The sequence below is a fragment of the Choloepus didactylus genome, chromosome 4, assembly GCF_015220235.1.
Source record: "Choloepus didactylus isolate mChoDid1 chromosome 4, mChoDid1.pri, whole genome shotgun sequence".
Classification (NCBI taxonomy): Eukaryota; Metazoa; Chordata; class Mammalia; order Pilosa; family Megalonychidae; genus Choloepus; species Choloepus didactylus.
The window spans coordinates 94736504-94754066 of record NC_051310.1 but is presented as its reverse complement, the minus strand read 5'-3'; the positions used below and the strand labels follow the sequence as shown (position 1 = coordinate 94754066).

Sequence of the window (17563 nt, the reverse complement as noted above, 5' to 3'; positions counted from 1 at the left end):
AAGAAGACCTCTCTCTTATTGAGACCCACGTGGGCCTGTTGGGCGAATACACTGAGGTCCCTCCCCCTCTGTGTGCTGCGTGCCTTCCCTGCTCTGTGTGCTGCTCCCCTGCCCTTCCCCCATGTTCCACACCCCTGCCGTCACCCCACCCCCACCCCGAGTGCAGAAACCCTGCCCTTCCCCCGTGTGCTGCACCCCTTCCCTTCCTTTTGCCATATTTGCTCCTTGGTTTTGCAGTGCCCCCTCTGCAAGCAACATCCCTTCCCCCTCCATGGACAGTGTCTTTTCTCCTCTCCATTATTCCCTTTTGGGGGCAGGACCAGGCAGGGCCCCAGGAGAGGTAGGGTGAAGAGGAAGGAGGCCCTGTTCTTTCCTTCCCGCCGCCAACTACCCCACCCCCCATCTACAGGTGCCTGAGTGGACCAAGTGCTCCAGTCGGGAAAAGAGGAAGGAGAAAGAGAAACCCTTCTACTCTGACTCTGAAGGAGAGTCAGGGCCCACAGAGTCTGCAGACAGTGGTGAGGAGATGGGCAAGGCTGGGGGTTCTTTGGGCTGTGTGCCTGTGTGTCTGTGTAACCATGGTGTGTGCGTATGTATATATGTGTGTGCACACCCCAGGTGTGTGTGTGCCTGTGCAGGTTTCTATCCGTATAGGTCCATCTGTGTCCTGGTCAGAACCTGTTGACATCTGGGGGCCAGGGGCAGGTCAGAGGGCTTGAGGCTTCAGTGCCAAGTCTGAAGCTGAGAACCCAGGGAGTGTGCTCGAACTACGAGGAGACATGCAGAGGAGCGAGGGGGGCCTGACCCAATTTTTCCTCAGACCCCGAGTCCGAGAGTGAATCAGACAGTAAGAGCAGCAGTGAGAGCAGCTCTGGAGAATCCAGCAGTGAATCCAATAATGAAGACCAGGAGGAGGAGGAGGAGAAGGAGAGGAGCAGCGAGAGGTGAGAGGGGAGCCAGCCTGATGGCCGGTAAGGCTCAGGAGTCTCCCCTGGAAAATAAGATCTAACACGAAGCCTTGCTCAGTCTCCCAAGAGCTCTTGAGCATTGTCGTGAGCCAGTAGAGGTCCTGCAGACCTGCTGGTGAGCTCATGTGGTGGCTGCTAGGGCTGGCGCAGGAGGCATCGAGGCCAGGCCTGCCACCTCATGGACAATAGGGTGGAGGAGCACCCAGGCCTGGGGAGTGAGTGGGCACAGCCTGGTTTAAGACTGGCACTCAGGCATAGGGGCCTGGGTGCAGGCTTTGCTGGCCCAGCCCCCCACTACCTCCACTTTTCAGGGCTTTATTTATTCTTCTATGAGGCAAGTGGGCTAGAGTGAGGGAGGGTGTCCAGGCTGAGCCTGAGTCTTGCTTGTCCCCTCCCTTCCAGTGAGCAGAGTGAAGAGGAAGGTGAGAGAAAGAAGATGAAGAAGAGGAAAAAGGTGCCAGAAGGCCAAGGAGCAGGCTTATCCTCAGAGGAGGACAGCAATTCCAGCAGTAGCTCATCAGAGTCTGAGATGACTTCGGAGTCTGAGGAAGAGCAGGTGGAACCCACCTCCTGGAGGAGAAAAACAGTGAGAGCCTTTGGCAGGGAAGGTCCTTCCCACCCTTTGGGCTGGGACTAGGCATCTCCCCACCATCCAGAACAGACCAGGGTGCTACCCTTCCCCACATCCCTATCTTATTTTCCTCTTTCAGCCTCCAAGCAGCAAAAGTGCTCCTGCAGCCAAGGAGATCTCCCTGCTTGATCTAGAGGACTGTGAGTCTGTGGTAGAAGGGACAGGAGAGTATGACTTCAGAGGGCCCGTGGGGTCTTTGGATTAGGTTCCTTGGGTCTTGGGGAGTGGGGGGCAGGAACAGACAGACACCTCTTCAGGCCTAAGAAGGCAGCAGGACGACCTCATCTGGTCTGAGGTTGGGGCACAGGGTGGGTGTCCATCCATCCACTGAGAGTGCCCAGGCTGCCTCTTGCCTCGCTGTCCATGGTGCTGACTCACCATTTCCCTGTTCTGTGGGCTCCCTGCTCAACTCAAGCCAACTCCTCTTTGCCTCTCCCTCATCATAGTCTTCCTCATCTCCTCCTGCAGTCACCCCTCCCAGTGTTCAGCCTGTGTCTCCCCCAGCGGTTGTGTCCACCAGCCTGGCTGCTGACCTGGAAGGCCTGACACTCACAGACTCCTCCCTGGTGCCCTCGGTGAGTGGAGGAAGGGACTGGGCTGGGGCAGAGGCACATCTCTGTGTTGCACCCTGTGGTGGGAATTTGTAGGAGGGTGTGTGACAGAGGATGGCTATAGGTGGGGACAAGGTAGGGACAGGCCCTCTCCGCCTTGCTCATTCCCACTCTTCCCCTCCTCCTTCCCTCTAGCTGTTGAGTCCAGTGTCGGGTGTTGGGAGGCATGAGCTGCTGCACCGAGTAGCTGGTGAGGGGCTGGCTGTGGACTACACCTTCAGCCGCCAGCCCTTCCCTGGGGACCCCCACATGGTATCTGTGCACATCCACTTCTCCAACAGCTCTGATACCCCCATCAAGGGTCTGCGTGTGGGTACCCCCAAACTGCCTGCTGGCATCAGCATCCAGGAGTTCCCTGAAGTCGGTGCGGAAGGGCTTTGGGCAGGGTGGAGAGGGAGGCCCATGGACAGTCAGTCTTTCTGTGGTTGCCAGAGGGCCAGGCTGTAGGGGAACAGAGATGGCATCTAACATCATTCGTGGCCTGATGGATAAGGTAGACTGGGTATCAAGAGATTCCACATCAGATCAGAGGGTAACAGGCAGATGATATGGGCCCTGGTTATATTGGGACTAACTCCAATGGGGTGAGGGTGGGAGTGGAGCAAGGGTGTTTAGATGTCAGAGGAAACCAGTAACAGTCTCCAGGGGCCCAGGAAGCCAAGATTCTGCAGAGAGGTGAGGAGAATGGGGCTAGACTCGGTTCCAGATCTGTCAGGTGCTGCTGTCTCCCCTCTCCCCTGCTTTCCCTGCCTCACAATGCTACAGAGTCCCTGGCGCCTGGAGAATCTTCCACTGCTGTAATGGGCATTAATTTCTGTGACTCAACCCAGGCAGCCAACTTCCAGCTCTGGTATGTGTCCAGCTCTTGGTGGGGGTGGGAGGGTGGGCTGGGGAGAGGGGGGTCGGAATGAACCAGAGCTGGAGGTGGGGGTAGGCAGGGATGCATCATGATCTAGTGGGCATGGAAGCCACCCCAAACCCCCAGGTCTTGTCTCACATTCCCGCTGCCTCTAGACAATGCAGGAGAGAGCTGCTGGCCTCACCCCCTGTCCCTCTGTCTCCTCCCACCCTTCGCAGCACCCAAACCCGACAGTTCTACGTCTCTATTCAGCCGCCTGTTGGGGAGCTGATGACACCCGTGTTCATGAGTGAGAATGAGTTCAAGAAGGAACAGGGTGAGTGTTCCCTGGGGGTGGTGTTCCTCAGGTGCCACCGTACAGTCATGCTGGGGGTATGCTACTTCTTCAGTGGTGGATTCACAGAGGGTGGGGCACTTCAGTGAGACTTTGGAAAGAGTTGGGGCTCAACCAGGCAAAAAGGTTAGGCTGGCATTACAGCTGGGGCAGACAACACTAGCAAAGGTGTGGTAGTAACCATACATTAGAGTTTACCGGGAGAGAGGTGGGGAGCAGTTTCGGTGAGGCACAGGAGGAGTCCCTAGCATGGGAATGGTGAGACAAAGCTAAAAATAATAGGTTTGGTTTGGTTTCTGGAAGCCTTGAATGCCACGTTAAAGGGCTTCAGTCCTAGAATTTCGGGTCTTAGAAGTCCTCAGGTCCAACCCTGTCATGAGAGAGGGCCACAGAGGAACAGTGACAGTAGACTGCATTCTCCTGGCAGTGTAGGAGTCATTGAAAGTCCTGATTTCAGACTTCTGCATTACAAAAATTTCAGCAATACTCACAGTAGGACTGGAACAGGGAAAGCCTGCTGCAGGGAAAGGCCACCCAGCATAGATGGGAGAAACATTGGACCTCGTGAGGCCTGGCTTTAAGTTCTGAATCTGCCTCTGACTTGGTGTGTGACCTTGGACTAAGTTCTGGACTGGTTATAAGGCTATTGCAATAGGTCTGAGGAGAGCTGGCAGGGAGCTGGGTTAGAGCCACGACAAAGGGAGTGAAGGCCGAGGGCTGGGAGGGTGGTGCAAAGTCATAGGCACTTGCTCTAAAAAAGAAGAGAGGGAGGTATATAAGCTAACCCTAGAATTTTTGTCTGTTGGTGGTGCTCTTTGCTAGACCAGGAGATGGAAAACTTTTTCTGTAATGGGCCATAAAGTAAATGTTTTAGGCTTTGCTGGCCATATGGTTTCTGACACAACTATTCAGTTCTGTCACTGTAGCACAAAAGCAGCCACAGACAATAAGTAAATGAATGAGCATGGCTGTGTTCCAATAAAACTTTATTTATGGGCACTGAAATTTGGGTTTCATATAATTTTCATGTCATGAAATACTTTTCTTCTTTTGATTTTTTCCACCCCTTTAACAATTGGCAAGCATCGTGCACCATACAGGTGACAAAGGCTGCTTTTGGCCTGCTGGGCTGTAAATAAAAGAAAGAAGAAAGAAGGGGTTGGGCAAGGGAGGAGGGAAGCTCATAGCTGTTTTGGAGAAGCAGATTTTGAAATGCGTTTGGGAAATTCAGGAGGTGTCTGCTTTGTAATTGGCGGTGTGAGTCTGTGCCCGGGCAACACTTCCAGGCTGGAGTCATGAGCATAGAGGTGATAATTGAATCTGTGAGTGTGAGTGAGATCATCCTCGCAGAGAGATGGGTGGGAAGACAAGAAGGCCAAGACAGAACTTTAAGGAAGACCTGCATTCTTCAGGAGGAAAAGGAGGGGAGGGATAAGAGAAGGGGCAGGATGAGAGGTGGGAGGGGCACTAGGAGAGGGGACCAGGCAGGAGGGTGCCTTGGGGTGATCTGCAGCCTGGGACGAACAAAGACCCTCAGGTCCGGAGCACAGAGGGCCACTGTCGACATTAGGGAGGGCAGGTCACTGCTAAAGGGGTTAGAGGCCAGCTGCAGGGCTTGAGGAAACGGAGTCCTCTTTGGAGGACTTGGGCCAGGAATGGGGAGAGAGACAGGGCATTGGCATGATGAGGGATCTTGCTTCTGGAGAGGATTTTTTAGAAAAGGGGAGACATCAACATTAAATTTAAAAGTTGAAGAAATTAAAGATACAAGGGCAAGAAAATGTCACTAGCCAGGAATGGAGGGAATGGAAGATACAGGAGAAGGGTGTCAGTTCTCAAAAGGAGAATGGGGGAAGCAGCAGAGGGAGGAAAGAACAGAGAAGGCTGTTGGTGGGCAGAGGGCAGACCAAAGAACCCCTACAAGTGGCCCAGACCTAGGGAGTGGCAAAAGAGAGGCCAACCCTGGAGAGCAAGGAGTTCCAGGGGTGCATGAGGGCTGGGGGTTTCAGGAGCCCTGGCCAGGTCCGGAGCTGCTGTTTCAGAGGTGCAGTTAGGAGTCTGCTGTGAGGACTGCCTGGGACATTTGGAGTCCAGCCTGTCTGGCTGAGGACCGGGCCTTGACCAGGCATCCAAGCCACAAGTGATCTCCTTGTGAGGACTTCAGGAGCTGGCAGGGGTTGAATGTGGGTTGGAGGGCTATCCAGGAAAGACCAAAGAGTGTGGGAAACCTCTAAGAACTGACTGGCCACAGGGTCTATGGTCACTCCAAAGATGTTGGACAGTGGAGAAGCCCCAAATCAGACTTTGGCTGCTAACATGGATAGAGGCCGGGGTGGGGTGGTGTGGGGTGGAGTAGGGAGGTTGATCAAGGCTTCCTGAGAGAGGCCAGGTCCGAGAGGGAATATCCCCTCCCCAAGACTGATGAGGGAAATTCAGAAATGCACATGAGGGAACCTGGTGTGAGGAGAACTTGAAGAGAGAGTTCAGTGAGCAGACCCAGGTGCTGGCCTCTGGCCCCACCATGACCTCTGGCTCCGCTATGACCTCTACCCCCAGGAAAACTGACAGGCATGAATGAGATCACAGAGAAGCTCACACTGCCGGACACCTGTCGAAGTGACCACATTGTGGTACAGAAAGTGACTGCCACCGCCAACCTGGGTCGTGTCCCTTGCGGGACATCTGATGAGTACAGGTACTAGGCTACCAGTGAAGTGGAAGAGATGGGCCCTTGGAGAGCCTAGATTGAAGGAGGGCCGCATACCCCAGGGCTGAGCCCCTTCCTCTACCCCCACCTCAGGTTTGCTGGGAAGACACTGACCAGTGGAAGCCTGGTCCTGCTGACCCTGGATGCCCGGCCAGCTGGAGCTGCACAGCTGACAGTCAACAGTGAGAAGATGGTGATTGGCACCATGCTGGTGAAGGATGTGGTACAGGCCCTGACCCTGTGACGCCCAGACACTGTGACTGCCTTTTTGGTCCCCACCTGTTCCTTCCCCATGACATGTAGAACATCAGCTTCTTTCTCTTTCTCCTGTCAGCTTTCTCATACCAGATAGCATCCAGGGGGTCCTCTCTCTCTCGTCCTTATGAGGCGCCACCCTATTCCTCTCCCCATGGGTTCCTTAATGGCTTGGTCTCAGGGAGACAGCTCCCCTCAGCCCTCCCAGCTTTCTGTAGCTATTTATGTAGTAAAGTCTCAATAAAATGTCTTCTCCCCAGATACTAACTCACCTTTCCATTCCTCTGGGTTCTGTCTAAGGGGTTGGGAACAGATCTGCCAAGAATGACTGTGGTTGATCCTTGTGAATGCATGGTACTGACTTTCTAGGGGAGGCTGTGACCAACTCTCAGGGGTGACTCTGACCACCTCCAGGTCTGCAGACATCTGTGGAAGAGATGTCTCAGCAGGGACAGGGAGGCCAGCTTATTCCTTTTTATGAGCCTCTGCAGAAGTGAGGCCTGTTCAATGGTTGGCAGTTCCCCTTGGTTTCCTTTGTGGGCCCTGAGGAAGGAAGGACTCATAATGTGAGGAATTCCCCAAACATAGGTGCAGGGTTCAAAATATTTCAGCTACCTCTGGATCAGGCACCTGGAGCTCCCACCTGGCCAGGGAGTTGACACAACTGGCCAGGCTTAGAGGAGGAGGAACAGAAGATATAGAACAGTGCTTTTCAAACTACCGTGCATCAAATCCCCTGGGGATTTTATCAGTGCACAGATTCTGATCCACAGGTCTGGGGTGGGGCCTGAGATGCTGCATTTCCACCTGGGTCCCAGCAGCTGCTGCTGCTGCCCCATGGACATGCTTAAATAGCAAGGACATGGAGCCACCATACCTTGGACAAGCCTTGTGGTTGCCCTGAGGGCCAGGCCCTGCCCCCATTTTCCTGGTGAGCTTCCAAAATGTCTTCCATTGGCATGTGTTCTGCAGAAAAAAAAGCATGTGATCAATAGTTCAGGAATCACGGACTTAAAGTAAAATAAGCTTATTTCCCACAGGCCTTCTCAGAGCTTTTATGCTAGTATGCATTGTGCTCCGTTCCTCCCAAAGGGGTAGAGCTTGCAGTGTTTCCCAAACTTGGTTTTGACCTGGGAATGCTTTTCCCACAAAACATCTTAATTGACTGGGATACAAGGAACACACTCCCATGACAGTTTGAGCTGTGGGTGCTTCTGCTCCTCTGTGAATGAGACTAGCCTGGGGCCATGACTCCCCCGAGTCCTGCCCCTTTGTCCCTGATCAAGCGTTCCAGGGCTGAGTGTGGCCCTCCTCCTCTCAGGGAGGGAGAACGAAGGCAGTGCCAGGGGACTCCCCTGCCTCTGGCTACGGGGACTTGCTAGACAATGTGGCACCAGTCAGCAGCTGGGGCCACTGTTTCCTTGAGAAACATGGGGTTCCCAGGGGCCCCTAGAATCACTATTTTTGTCCCTGCAAGCTCTGAAATGGAGTTGATCCGCCCACTCAGGGACCACTTGAATGGTGGGCTCGTGCTCACTTTTGAGTCTGAATCAGCCCACAGCACTGAGAAAGAGGGTGGGGGCTATTTCCCAAGAAATTTGAGCAAGGGCCATCAGAGAATTCCATGTCAGCCTTGACTCTGCAATGAAGGCCCCAGAGTGGGTTCTATGGGAACTAAAAGTGCATAAGGCATGTCCCCTCACAGCCCAGATTCCCAGAACCTTTCAAAAAGAGTCCTGGGACCTCCACCTCTAAGTGAGAATGCAGAGAGCTGGGACCTGGGTCACAGCCTGTGTTGGTTTCTCTGGAATGTGTCCCAGGCTGTGCAGTTGGCAATAACAACCTTTCACGAGAAAAGGTTCTTGTCCTTTTCTCAGGGGAGAGGCAGGAAGCAGAAGAGTGGAGTGTGAGTGGGGAGACTGTGCAACTCCACAGCTGGTTGGGAGAAGGAGGGACGGTGGGTGTGGGCTGTTTATGACTGCAAGAGGAGGAAGGGACAGGCAGGTGTAGCAAACTCTGAACCAGGAGGGGAAGGGAGAGGGGCCTGTTCCATGGGACCTGTGGGGACAGTCCCTCAGAGAGAAGGGGAGGAAGTGGCTGCCCCAGCGCTGGTCCCAGCCCTGGCCCCAGGCCAGCCCAGCTCTTTCGAGACTCTTGGTCTACAGCCTTCTGCAGCTGCATCCCTGAGAAAGCTTCTTCAGGGCTGAGACAGGGGCCCGACCAGCTCACACTCATGGAAGCAAATCAGACATGCAGAAGCTGATGAGCCCCACTTTCCCCCAGAGCACCTTCTTTCCTACCCATATGCCCTGTGTTTTGTCACTGACCCAGGTCTTTGCCACTGTGGTCGTGCCGTGTCTCCAGGGCCTTGGGGACCTGGCCCCCAGGTTCCTGGATCCTGTCTGAGAGGGAAAATGCTTCCTGTGAGCAGCACTGATGGGGCAGGCAAGGAGGTGGCCCAGGGCTGTGGGACTCAGGTGGGACCTGGACCACACAGCAGATCAGGATGCACCCTTAGGACCCTGCTGGTGCATGGGGAAAGGTGAGTGTGGGGGGAAGGTGGAACTGATAGACGTGCAGGGACCAGCACAGAAGTAGGAAGCAGCCCTGGCAAGGATGGGTTAGTGAGTGCATCAGTGGGGATGGAGGATGTCTGAAAGTGTTCCTCAACCACAGGCCTCCACAGGTCAGAGGACAATGAGCTCAGTGAGGGGCCATGAGCAGGAGCCCAATCCAGGGACACCTTCAAAGTGGTGCCCTGGCAAACAAGTAAGTGAAATAAGGCTTCAGTTTCTGGCCAGACTTTGGCAACTGGCTAGCTACAATGTCTGGGTGCGCCAGTGGCTGGGGGAACAGGTCCAACTAGAGACACTAATGAAGCCGCCACAAGGATTCCAAGGACAAGGCATCAGCTATGCCCATGCCCGGGCCCCCATCCATCCAGCCGGCCCTGTGGCCAGTTCAGCACGATCTGCTGGATATTGTGAGGGTCATTGCCCCCAGCACAACCTGAAGATAAAGGGGGTGGGTGTTGGGTGTGTAATTAGTGTGACAGGATTTTTCCCTGGCCTGGATGTGAAAGGAAAGGGAGGAAATAGGAGAATTCTGACCCACCAGAGGTTCTGGTCAGCTGGGATCTTCACTACCAATTTCTTCCCCGACTCCCAGCACATTTGTGTCCCTCTCTGTCACTCCCATTTCTGCGATGCCTCCACATGACATACACACAAAAAACCCCTGCCTGAGTCCCCTCCTTTCTTCCCCATGTGCTAGGCACTGTGGTGACAAAGCTAAAGGTTGGTGACCAACAAGGGGTGGAGTGTGAACTGTGGAAGCACCATTGGCACCCAGCAGTGTCTATCCATTTCACCAGCCTGCAACTCACTGCAGAGCTGGCTGGGTCGGGAGAGCCCTAGCTCAGGGGTGTGGGCAGGAGAGCAGGGAGGGGTGCTCACACAGGAGATGAGCTGGACCTTCCTTCCATCACTGCCTGGTCAGTTTTGCCTCCCAGGCTCAAGAGAAGGACAGTGAACTGGTGTCAGCATGAAGTATGGGGAACAAGGGGAAAAGTGGGGCACACCCAGAAGAAAAGAAGCAGCATGCACCCTCCTGGATCTTCTGGTTGACAGTACTGGTTTGACCCCTTTCTCTCTCCTTCTGTCCCCACGCCACTGACCTGCCTACTAAGAGAAAGATTTAGAGCTGCATTGTTTGATCCTGACTGTTGGGAACCCCCATACTTAATTCTTCATTGTTGCAGAGGATGCTTTGGAGCTGCTGAAACCTCACAGCTGGGCCTGGGACTGTGCTGATGAGGGTGAGCAAGGCTGGGGGTATCTGGGCCCCCTGAACATCTCATTGGTCACTTCTTATCTAGGTGTCATTGACCCTCCAACCCCAGCCCCTTTTTAGATCTTCTATCCCCATATTCCCCCCAAATGGCACCTGGAGAAAAGAGGTTGGCAATAGTATAGAAAGAATACTTCTCTTCAGGTCCGGGATACATTGTGCCCCTGTCTTTGGGACAATTTTTAAACTTTAATTTAAGCATAATATACATACAGATGATTGTACATATCACAAGTGTACAACCTTGATGAGTTTTCGTAGAATGAATATAACCATATAAACAGCATCCAGACCAAGAAAGAGCATGACAGTACATCAGCAGCCTCCCTCAGGCCCTCTTCGGGTTTCGGCAGTGTTTTATTTCACTCAGAGATCACAGAGCCCAAATGGCATGGGATCCCAGAAAGCCAGCATGGTGCTTCTCAATGGGACCAAAGCAAGGCTGAGGCCCTGAGCTCCTGACCCTTCTGCCAGCCATTAACTGCACACTCTCAAGTAAATCTCTAAATTCCTCAGTTTCCCTAGCTGCAAAACAAAGAGGATGGACTTTCAGCTTCCCAAGTCTCTCTCTGTTGCGGGCATCCACTAACCCATTTCTAAGCACATCAAGACAACCAGCACTCATCTGATCTGTGTGGTCAGCAACTTCCAAGATGGCCCCCAATGACCTCACCTCCAGGCATCCATGCACTTGTGTAATCCTGTCCCACATCGTATGAGGTTGGTATGTGTGTGGCATACCCCAGGAAAACATGTTCTTAAAGTTAATCCATTCCTGTGAGTGTGAACCCATTAAGTAGGACCTTTTGATGAAGTTACTTTGGTTAAGGTGTGGCCCACCTGAATCAGGATGGGCCTTAAGTCTATTATCGAAGTCCTCTATAAGCAGAAGGAAATTCAGAAACACAGAGAGAAAGCCACAGGGAGCATTCAGAAGCTGCTGAAAGTCAATGGAACCCAGAAGAGAAGGGAGAAGAGGCTGCCCTGTGCATTGCCATGTGACAGAAAAGAAGGATCAAGGATCTCAGCCCCAGAACAAAACATTCTTCTGGGAGAAAGCGTCACCTTAATGACACCTTGATTTTGGACTTCTCAGGTAGCCTCAAAGCTATGAGCCAATAAATTCCCATTGTTTAAGCCAACCTATTGCATGGTATTTGTTTTAGCACCTAGGAAGCTAAAACAGTGTGTGTGACCAATAAGATACTGCAGAAGTGAGGGTATGTCACTTCCAAGGTTAGGTTATAAAAGACACTGCACCTCTGTTTCTGTGGCTCGCTCTCTCTCAGATATTTTGCTCTGGGGAAAGCCAGCTGCCCTGTCTTGAGCAGCCCTTTGGAGAGGCCCTATGATCAGGAACTGAGGCCTTTTGCCAACAACTGCTTGACTGAGTTTGAAAGTGGATCCTCCAGCCCCAGGCAAAGCTTCAAATGACTGCAATTCTGGTTGAGAGCTTGACTGCAACCTCCGGAGAAATTCTGAGCCAGAACCCACCCCAGTGAAGACATTCTTGGACTCCTGGTCCTCAGGAACTGTGCAAGATATTAAATATTTTGTTGTTTAAAGCTGCTTAGTTATAGGGTATCTTAACAGCAATCCATAACATACAAATCTAGCTTCAACCCACCTCCTAGGAATTTAGATGTCTACCTAGTCTCAGGCTGGTCCTCAGAAGTCTGGGTCCCTAGACTCACTTTGCTCCCACACTCAGTGTCTGAGCGCTGTGCTGAAGCTGGCTCACAAGAACCAACTGTTATACTTTCAGGAATTTTACAAGCCAGTTGCTTTCTGTGTTGGTTTGAATCTATTAAGTACACCATAAAAGACTATGTTCTTTCAATCCACTCTTGTGGAGGAGACCTATGGTCTCTTTTGATTAGGTTGTTTCCATGGAGATGTGACCCACCCAGTTGTGGGTGGGGCCTTTTTGTTTCCATGGAGATGTGACCCCACCCATTCAAGGTGGGTCTTAATTAGTTTACTGGAGGCTTTAAGAGAGCTCAGTGTGTGAGAGAGAGAGAGAGCTCAGAGCCGACACAGACCCAGACACTTGGACATGCAGACAGAAAGATGTTTGGATATGTTAAGCTAAGAGAGGAAGCCCAGAGTTTGCCCCAAAGAAGCTATGTGAGAACCCACAGATGCTTAAACAGAAAGCCACTGGAATCAGAAGCTGAAAGCAACACAACCCGGGAGCAGAGGACCAGCAGACACCAGCCACATGACTTCTCAGCTGACAGAGATGTTCCAGATGCCATTGGCTTTTCTTCAATGAAGGTATCTTCTTGTTGATGCCTTAGTGTGGACACTTCTATGGCCCTAGAACTCTAAATTTGTAACCTAATAAATCCCCTTTATGAAAGCCAATCCATTCTTGGTATATTGCATTTCAGCTGCTTTAGGAAACCGGAACAATGTCACATTGGTATCTTGAAATCAGCCTTGGTATTTACCCCATGGAACACAACAAACCACTCCCCTCCCTTAGCCAACTGTTAAACATTTCCCAGTCCATCACTGCCTTTCATTATCTCCATCAAGCCTTGTTGTAAAAAGTTCTTATGATATATTTTGGCTTAAAGAATAAAATAACCACCCTTGTACTGATCTCTAACCTAAGAACTAGAGTACTTACCAATTCAGTTCATGTTCCCAGCACCTCTCATTTCACAACCCTCTTTCTCCCTGCAGTAAATTACCACTCTGAATTTCCTTTTATCAATACCATGTATATTTTTCTACTTTTACTACATCCAGATGTGTTCCTAAACAATATATATTATTGTACTTTGTAATCATAGAGTAGTGCATGTTTTAAAATTTTATATAAATGACATTTTAGAGTATATATTCTCCTACATCTTTTTTTTTACTCAATATCATTTATGAGTCATCCATGTTGACATGCTTAGCTTGATTTCATTTTCTTTTACCTGTTTGTAGTACCCCATTGTATGACTATACCACAATTTATTGATTTACTGTCCTGTTGGTGGGCATTTAAGTTTGTTTTCTTATTTTATTTTTGCTATTATGAAAAACACAGCTATGGGCATTTTTACTGATGCCTCCTTTAATGTGTATGAGAGTTTTTCTAACACATTTATCTTAATGGGGTCATAGAATATATGCACCTTTAACTTAACTAGCCACTTTCAAATTACTCACTAAAATGACGGTGCTTCACATCAAGAATGTTCATAGCAGCTTTATTCATAATAGTCCCTAAAACTGGAGGACAAATAATTCAAATGCCAATTAACAGGAGAATGAATAAACAAATTATAGTATATCCATACAGTGGAACACTATTTAGCGATAAAAGGAAAGAACTACTGCAGCATGCAACAACATGGCTGAATCTCACCGACACTAAGTTGAGTCAAAGAAGCTAGGAACTTACATGAAGTTCCAGAACAAGCAAAAGGAATCTATGATAAAAGCAGTAAGAATGGTGATCTTGAGGAGGGGTATGTAGAGTGGGAAGGGGCATGATGGAACCCTACGGGTTTCTGGCAAGATTCCGTGTCTTGATACTGGATATATATATTGGTACAAAATCATTGAGCTGTACACTTATGAGTCATGCACTCTATGCACTTTATTGTATGTGTGCTACCCTTCGATTTTAAAAATGTCAGGCATAAAAAGCAAAAACCAAAGCGGCTGAACTAGTTTATACTCTCATTGGTAGTGATCCTTGCTCTTGGGATAGTGAGATTTTTAAATTTTTGCCCATCTGAGAGATAGGAAATGGTATCCTCTGGTGGTTTTATTTTCATTTCCCCAGTTATTTGTGAGGGTGAGCATTTATTGATACATTTATTGGCCATTTGGGTTTCCACTCCTGTCAAATGCCTGGTCCCATCTTCTGCCCATTTTTCTATGGGGTTATCTTTTTTCCTCATGGATTTGTAGAAGTTCTTATATAGTCTGGAAACTAGTCTTTTGTAGATACATGTATTGCAAATAACTTCTTCCATTCTATGGCTTGTCTCTTCAATTTTTAAGTAATATGTTTTGATAAACCAGTTTTTAATTCCAATGTGGTCAAATTTATTAGTCTTCCTTTATATCCTGTGCTTGTTTCTTATTTACAAAATCCATCCCTCCTGAGGTAAAAAATTATTCTCCCACATTTTCTTCTAAAAAAAAATTCCAAGTAAGGCTTTTCACATTTATATCTTTAACCCACTTTAAATGTACATTTGTGTATGATGAAAGATGGGGCTCATCCACTGTCTTTTGTCCCACTTAAAAGAACATGGAAAAAAGAATTAAAAGAACATGGTTTCTTCTGTGCAGGGCCTGGCAAAACTTGAGCAGAGACTGTGTTCCCACTTGACTTTGTGGTCTTGAGTTCCTAAGTGAATCCTTCCTCTGATCTTTTGCAACTGGGAAATTTTCTCCCAGCAGTCTCCTTTCTTCTTGCAGCTCTCTGCCTTCTGTGGAAGCACTGAACAACTAATCACATAAAAGATTATAGGGTCCCTCCTGTCTCCCTAGTACATGTATTTAAAACTCAGTCCAACCAATTATAGTTACACTTAAAACCTGTATTGTACATTTGGGACTTAACTGTAGAGATGGTGCCAGGCATAGCTGGGCTGAAAGGCTGTTTGTTGATGGAGAATGGATAATGCTGCCTGTGTGTTCCTGCCACTGACCAGCTGTGGGGACCTGACTAAGTCATTTAATGGCTCCATCTCTGCTCCTCTCCACACCCTGCCCTCTGGATTGTGGGCACCTTCTAGTCAGAGGTACTGTTATTCCTGTATTCCTGTATCACCTGTGGGCAGGGAGCAAGGACTCAGCCACACCCAAGGCCATGACTGGATTTGGACTCAGCCACCTCTTCTGGCATCATCTGCAGCGACTTCTGCAATCAGCCACAGGGAAGTGCACACATAAGCGTGCAGGTGGTTTTGTTTTCCTCTGGTTCAGAGTACAGGCTCTGGAAGCAGAAGATGCCTGGGGCTGACTCCTAGCTCTACCATCGCTAGCTGGGAGTCCTTGGGCAAATTACTTAACTTCTTCTAGCTTCAGTTTCCTCATCTGCAAAATGAGTTAACACAGTAAAGTGCTTAGAACTGTGCTAAGCACATAGGAAATGCTCAGCGAAAGTCAGCTGCAACAGAAAACTTAAGAAGAGGGATTTTAAGCAACAGAAATTTCTGTCCCAAGTCACCTGAAAGATGTCTTTATTTTCTATGGCTAGAGGTTTTGAAATATGAAAGAGCTCCCAAACACCTGTTCCCTTGGACACTGTTCCAGGTTTCAGATTCTTATTATACCCAGCTTTGGAGCCAGGGAAGAGGAAGGGGTATCAGGGATCACAAATTGGCTGCATGGGGCCCCTAGAAATGCAGAGCTTGGCCTGTTAATTTGAAACAGTGACCAAATTTAAAATCTGGAAGATGTCATATTGAAAAAACCTTGTATTTCAAGTTTTCTTGAAAGATCTAGCTGTGCTAGGACCTTAGTCCTGTATAAATGGCACCCAGCAGCTAGCTGCCTTTCTAGATGTACCCTGGGTGCTCTTGGTGCTTGCACCCACCCTCGCTTGGCTCCTGTGCTGTAGGCATCTGGTGTGGCATCCCCTGGGAGGTCAAGCAAAATACAGCACCTCTGAGCAGCTGGCCTGTGCCGCTTGTGGGCCAGGGTGAGACTAGGGATGGGCTGCTGCTTCCCTAGGAGAAGGGTCAGGGAGGGAGGGTCCGACCAGAGCTGAGCCATTGGCTGAGTTTCCTGGGGAGGCTGGAATGGGTCATCTTGAGCAGGGAGGGTTGATGGCTGAGGAGCTGCTATGAAGGGGAAGGGGGGGTAAAGGTGTTGATGGCTGGAGGATGCCTCCTTCTCTGCCCCTGTAGCTATCACCCTCTCTGCCTATGATCTCAGCAACGCCAGGAAGCTCCTGCAGGAAGACCCATTGTTGGATGCAGATTGGACAGCGGTCACTGTCACTCTGAGTCCCTCTGTGGATTGTTACTCCAGCATCTGTTCTTACCCTCGCTACCTTCCCCCCCAATTAATCCTCCAGAGACACTAGGCTAGTTTATTGACTTCTTTGCCTTCCATTGCCCCAGAGAAAAACCTGCAGTGGACTTCCCTCCTCCTTTAGCCATTAGATCCAGGCCACCCATCTATCCCAACTGTCAGGAGAAGCCTTGAGCATACTGTGCTTAATAAATACGATGATGATGATGATGAAAACACTTGGTAACGCTCAATAAATGTTGACCTTTTTCTTTCCCCGGTCTCTCGCCCCACCCCTTTCTTTTTCTGTCCAACCTTTCTCTAGTCTCCAGGAACATCTTAAAAGAGATCTGATACTGCCATTCTCTTGATTACAATCTTTAATAGTTTTCTGTTGTCTGCAAAATAAAGGCAATTCACAAACCAGCCAGAGGCTCCTCTCCTTCTGGGCACGCATTATCCTCTGTTCTTGTCACATCGAGCCGCTCTGCTCAGAGCCCCCTCCACTCCTTTGCCTGGTCTCCCCGCCTGGAATGCCATCTCCATTTCTGTACCTCCTGGATCTTCCCTACCGCTCTTGCCCCAGCTACCCAGGAAGGCTTTCCTGACAACAGCCTAACCCAGTGTGGTCTTTCCCGTCCCCTAGTTCTCTGGAGTGGGGGACAGCGGGTTCTCCTCGAAAGGCCCGTGCCCCCTGCCTTGTTCCTTGTCCCCTCTCAGTGCAGCTTCCTATCGCAGTTCAGCGGGAGATCCGCACGAGAGCGTCGGAAGCGGTTTCTCCAGAGAACTGCGGTCCAAAGAGGATGCCTGGTGTCTCTGGGAACTTTCCGGATTCCCCGGACGCCTGCGTCTCCTTTTCCAGCACATGGAGCAGTCGCTCTAATGCGAGCGCGCCTGCTGGAGTCCGGAGAGGAAGGTTAGCACATGAGCACGCAGGGTTGCCTCTCGCCCCGGCGGGCTCCCTGGAAGAGGAGGAGCGTAGGCACAGGGTTTTGCTGCCAAAGCTCCTCTCTGTCGTATCCCAGGGGCTTGTAAATCACGCCCGATTTCATACAGTGGGAAACTGAGGCCAGGAGGAGGTACGGGTCTTGACCGCGGTCATGAACTGAGCGCCTTTGGTCTCCCAGGGAGGACTGGAGAAGGCTGTGGCCAGCAGCGGTTGCGGCCGCGGAACAAGGTGGGCGGCGGAGCCCTCCGCCCGGCCTGCTGGATGGGGCGGGGCCGAGGGCCCGGGCGGGGCCGCCACAGGTGCTTCGTATCCGGCTGGGGGGGGAGGGGGGTGGCTCCGCGGGCTTTATAAGTGGCCCGGGGTGCGGCGCCGCGCGCGGCTCGCTGCAAAAACAGTGTCCACGTGCCCGCGCGCCTCTCGCTGC

At 50.7% G+C, this 17563-nt stretch overlaps 1 protein-coding gene across 2 annotated transcripts in view; it reads left to right on the top strand.

Annotated features, from left to right (window-relative positions):
- The window catches only part of AP3B2 (adaptor related protein complex 3 subunit beta 2), a 45979-nt gene extending 39347 nt beyond the window's left edge, over window positions 1-6632 (top strand). For both annotated transcript variants that reach the window (XM_037833164.1, XM_037833163.1), the window contains exons 17-26: window positions 410-518; window positions 821-944; window positions 1371-1554; window positions 1679-1739; window positions 2068-2174; window positions 2346-2574; window positions 2976-3060; window positions 3288-3385; window positions 5960-6098; window positions 6204-6632. In XM_037833164.1, coding sequence (XP_037689092.1) covers window positions 410-518; window positions 821-944; window positions 1371-1554; window positions 1679-1739; window positions 2068-2174; window positions 2346-2574; window positions 2976-3060; window positions 3288-3385; window positions 5960-6098; window positions 6204-6354 — 1287 coding nt within the window. In that variant the 3' untranslated portion in view covers window positions 6355-6632. The remainder of the gene's footprint in view (window positions 1-409; window positions 519-820; window positions 945-1370; window positions 1555-1678; window positions 1740-2067; window positions 2175-2345; window positions 2575-2975; window positions 3061-3287; window positions 3386-5959; window positions 6099-6203) is intronic.
- The last annotated feature ends 10931 nt before the right edge of the window (window positions 6633-17563 follow it).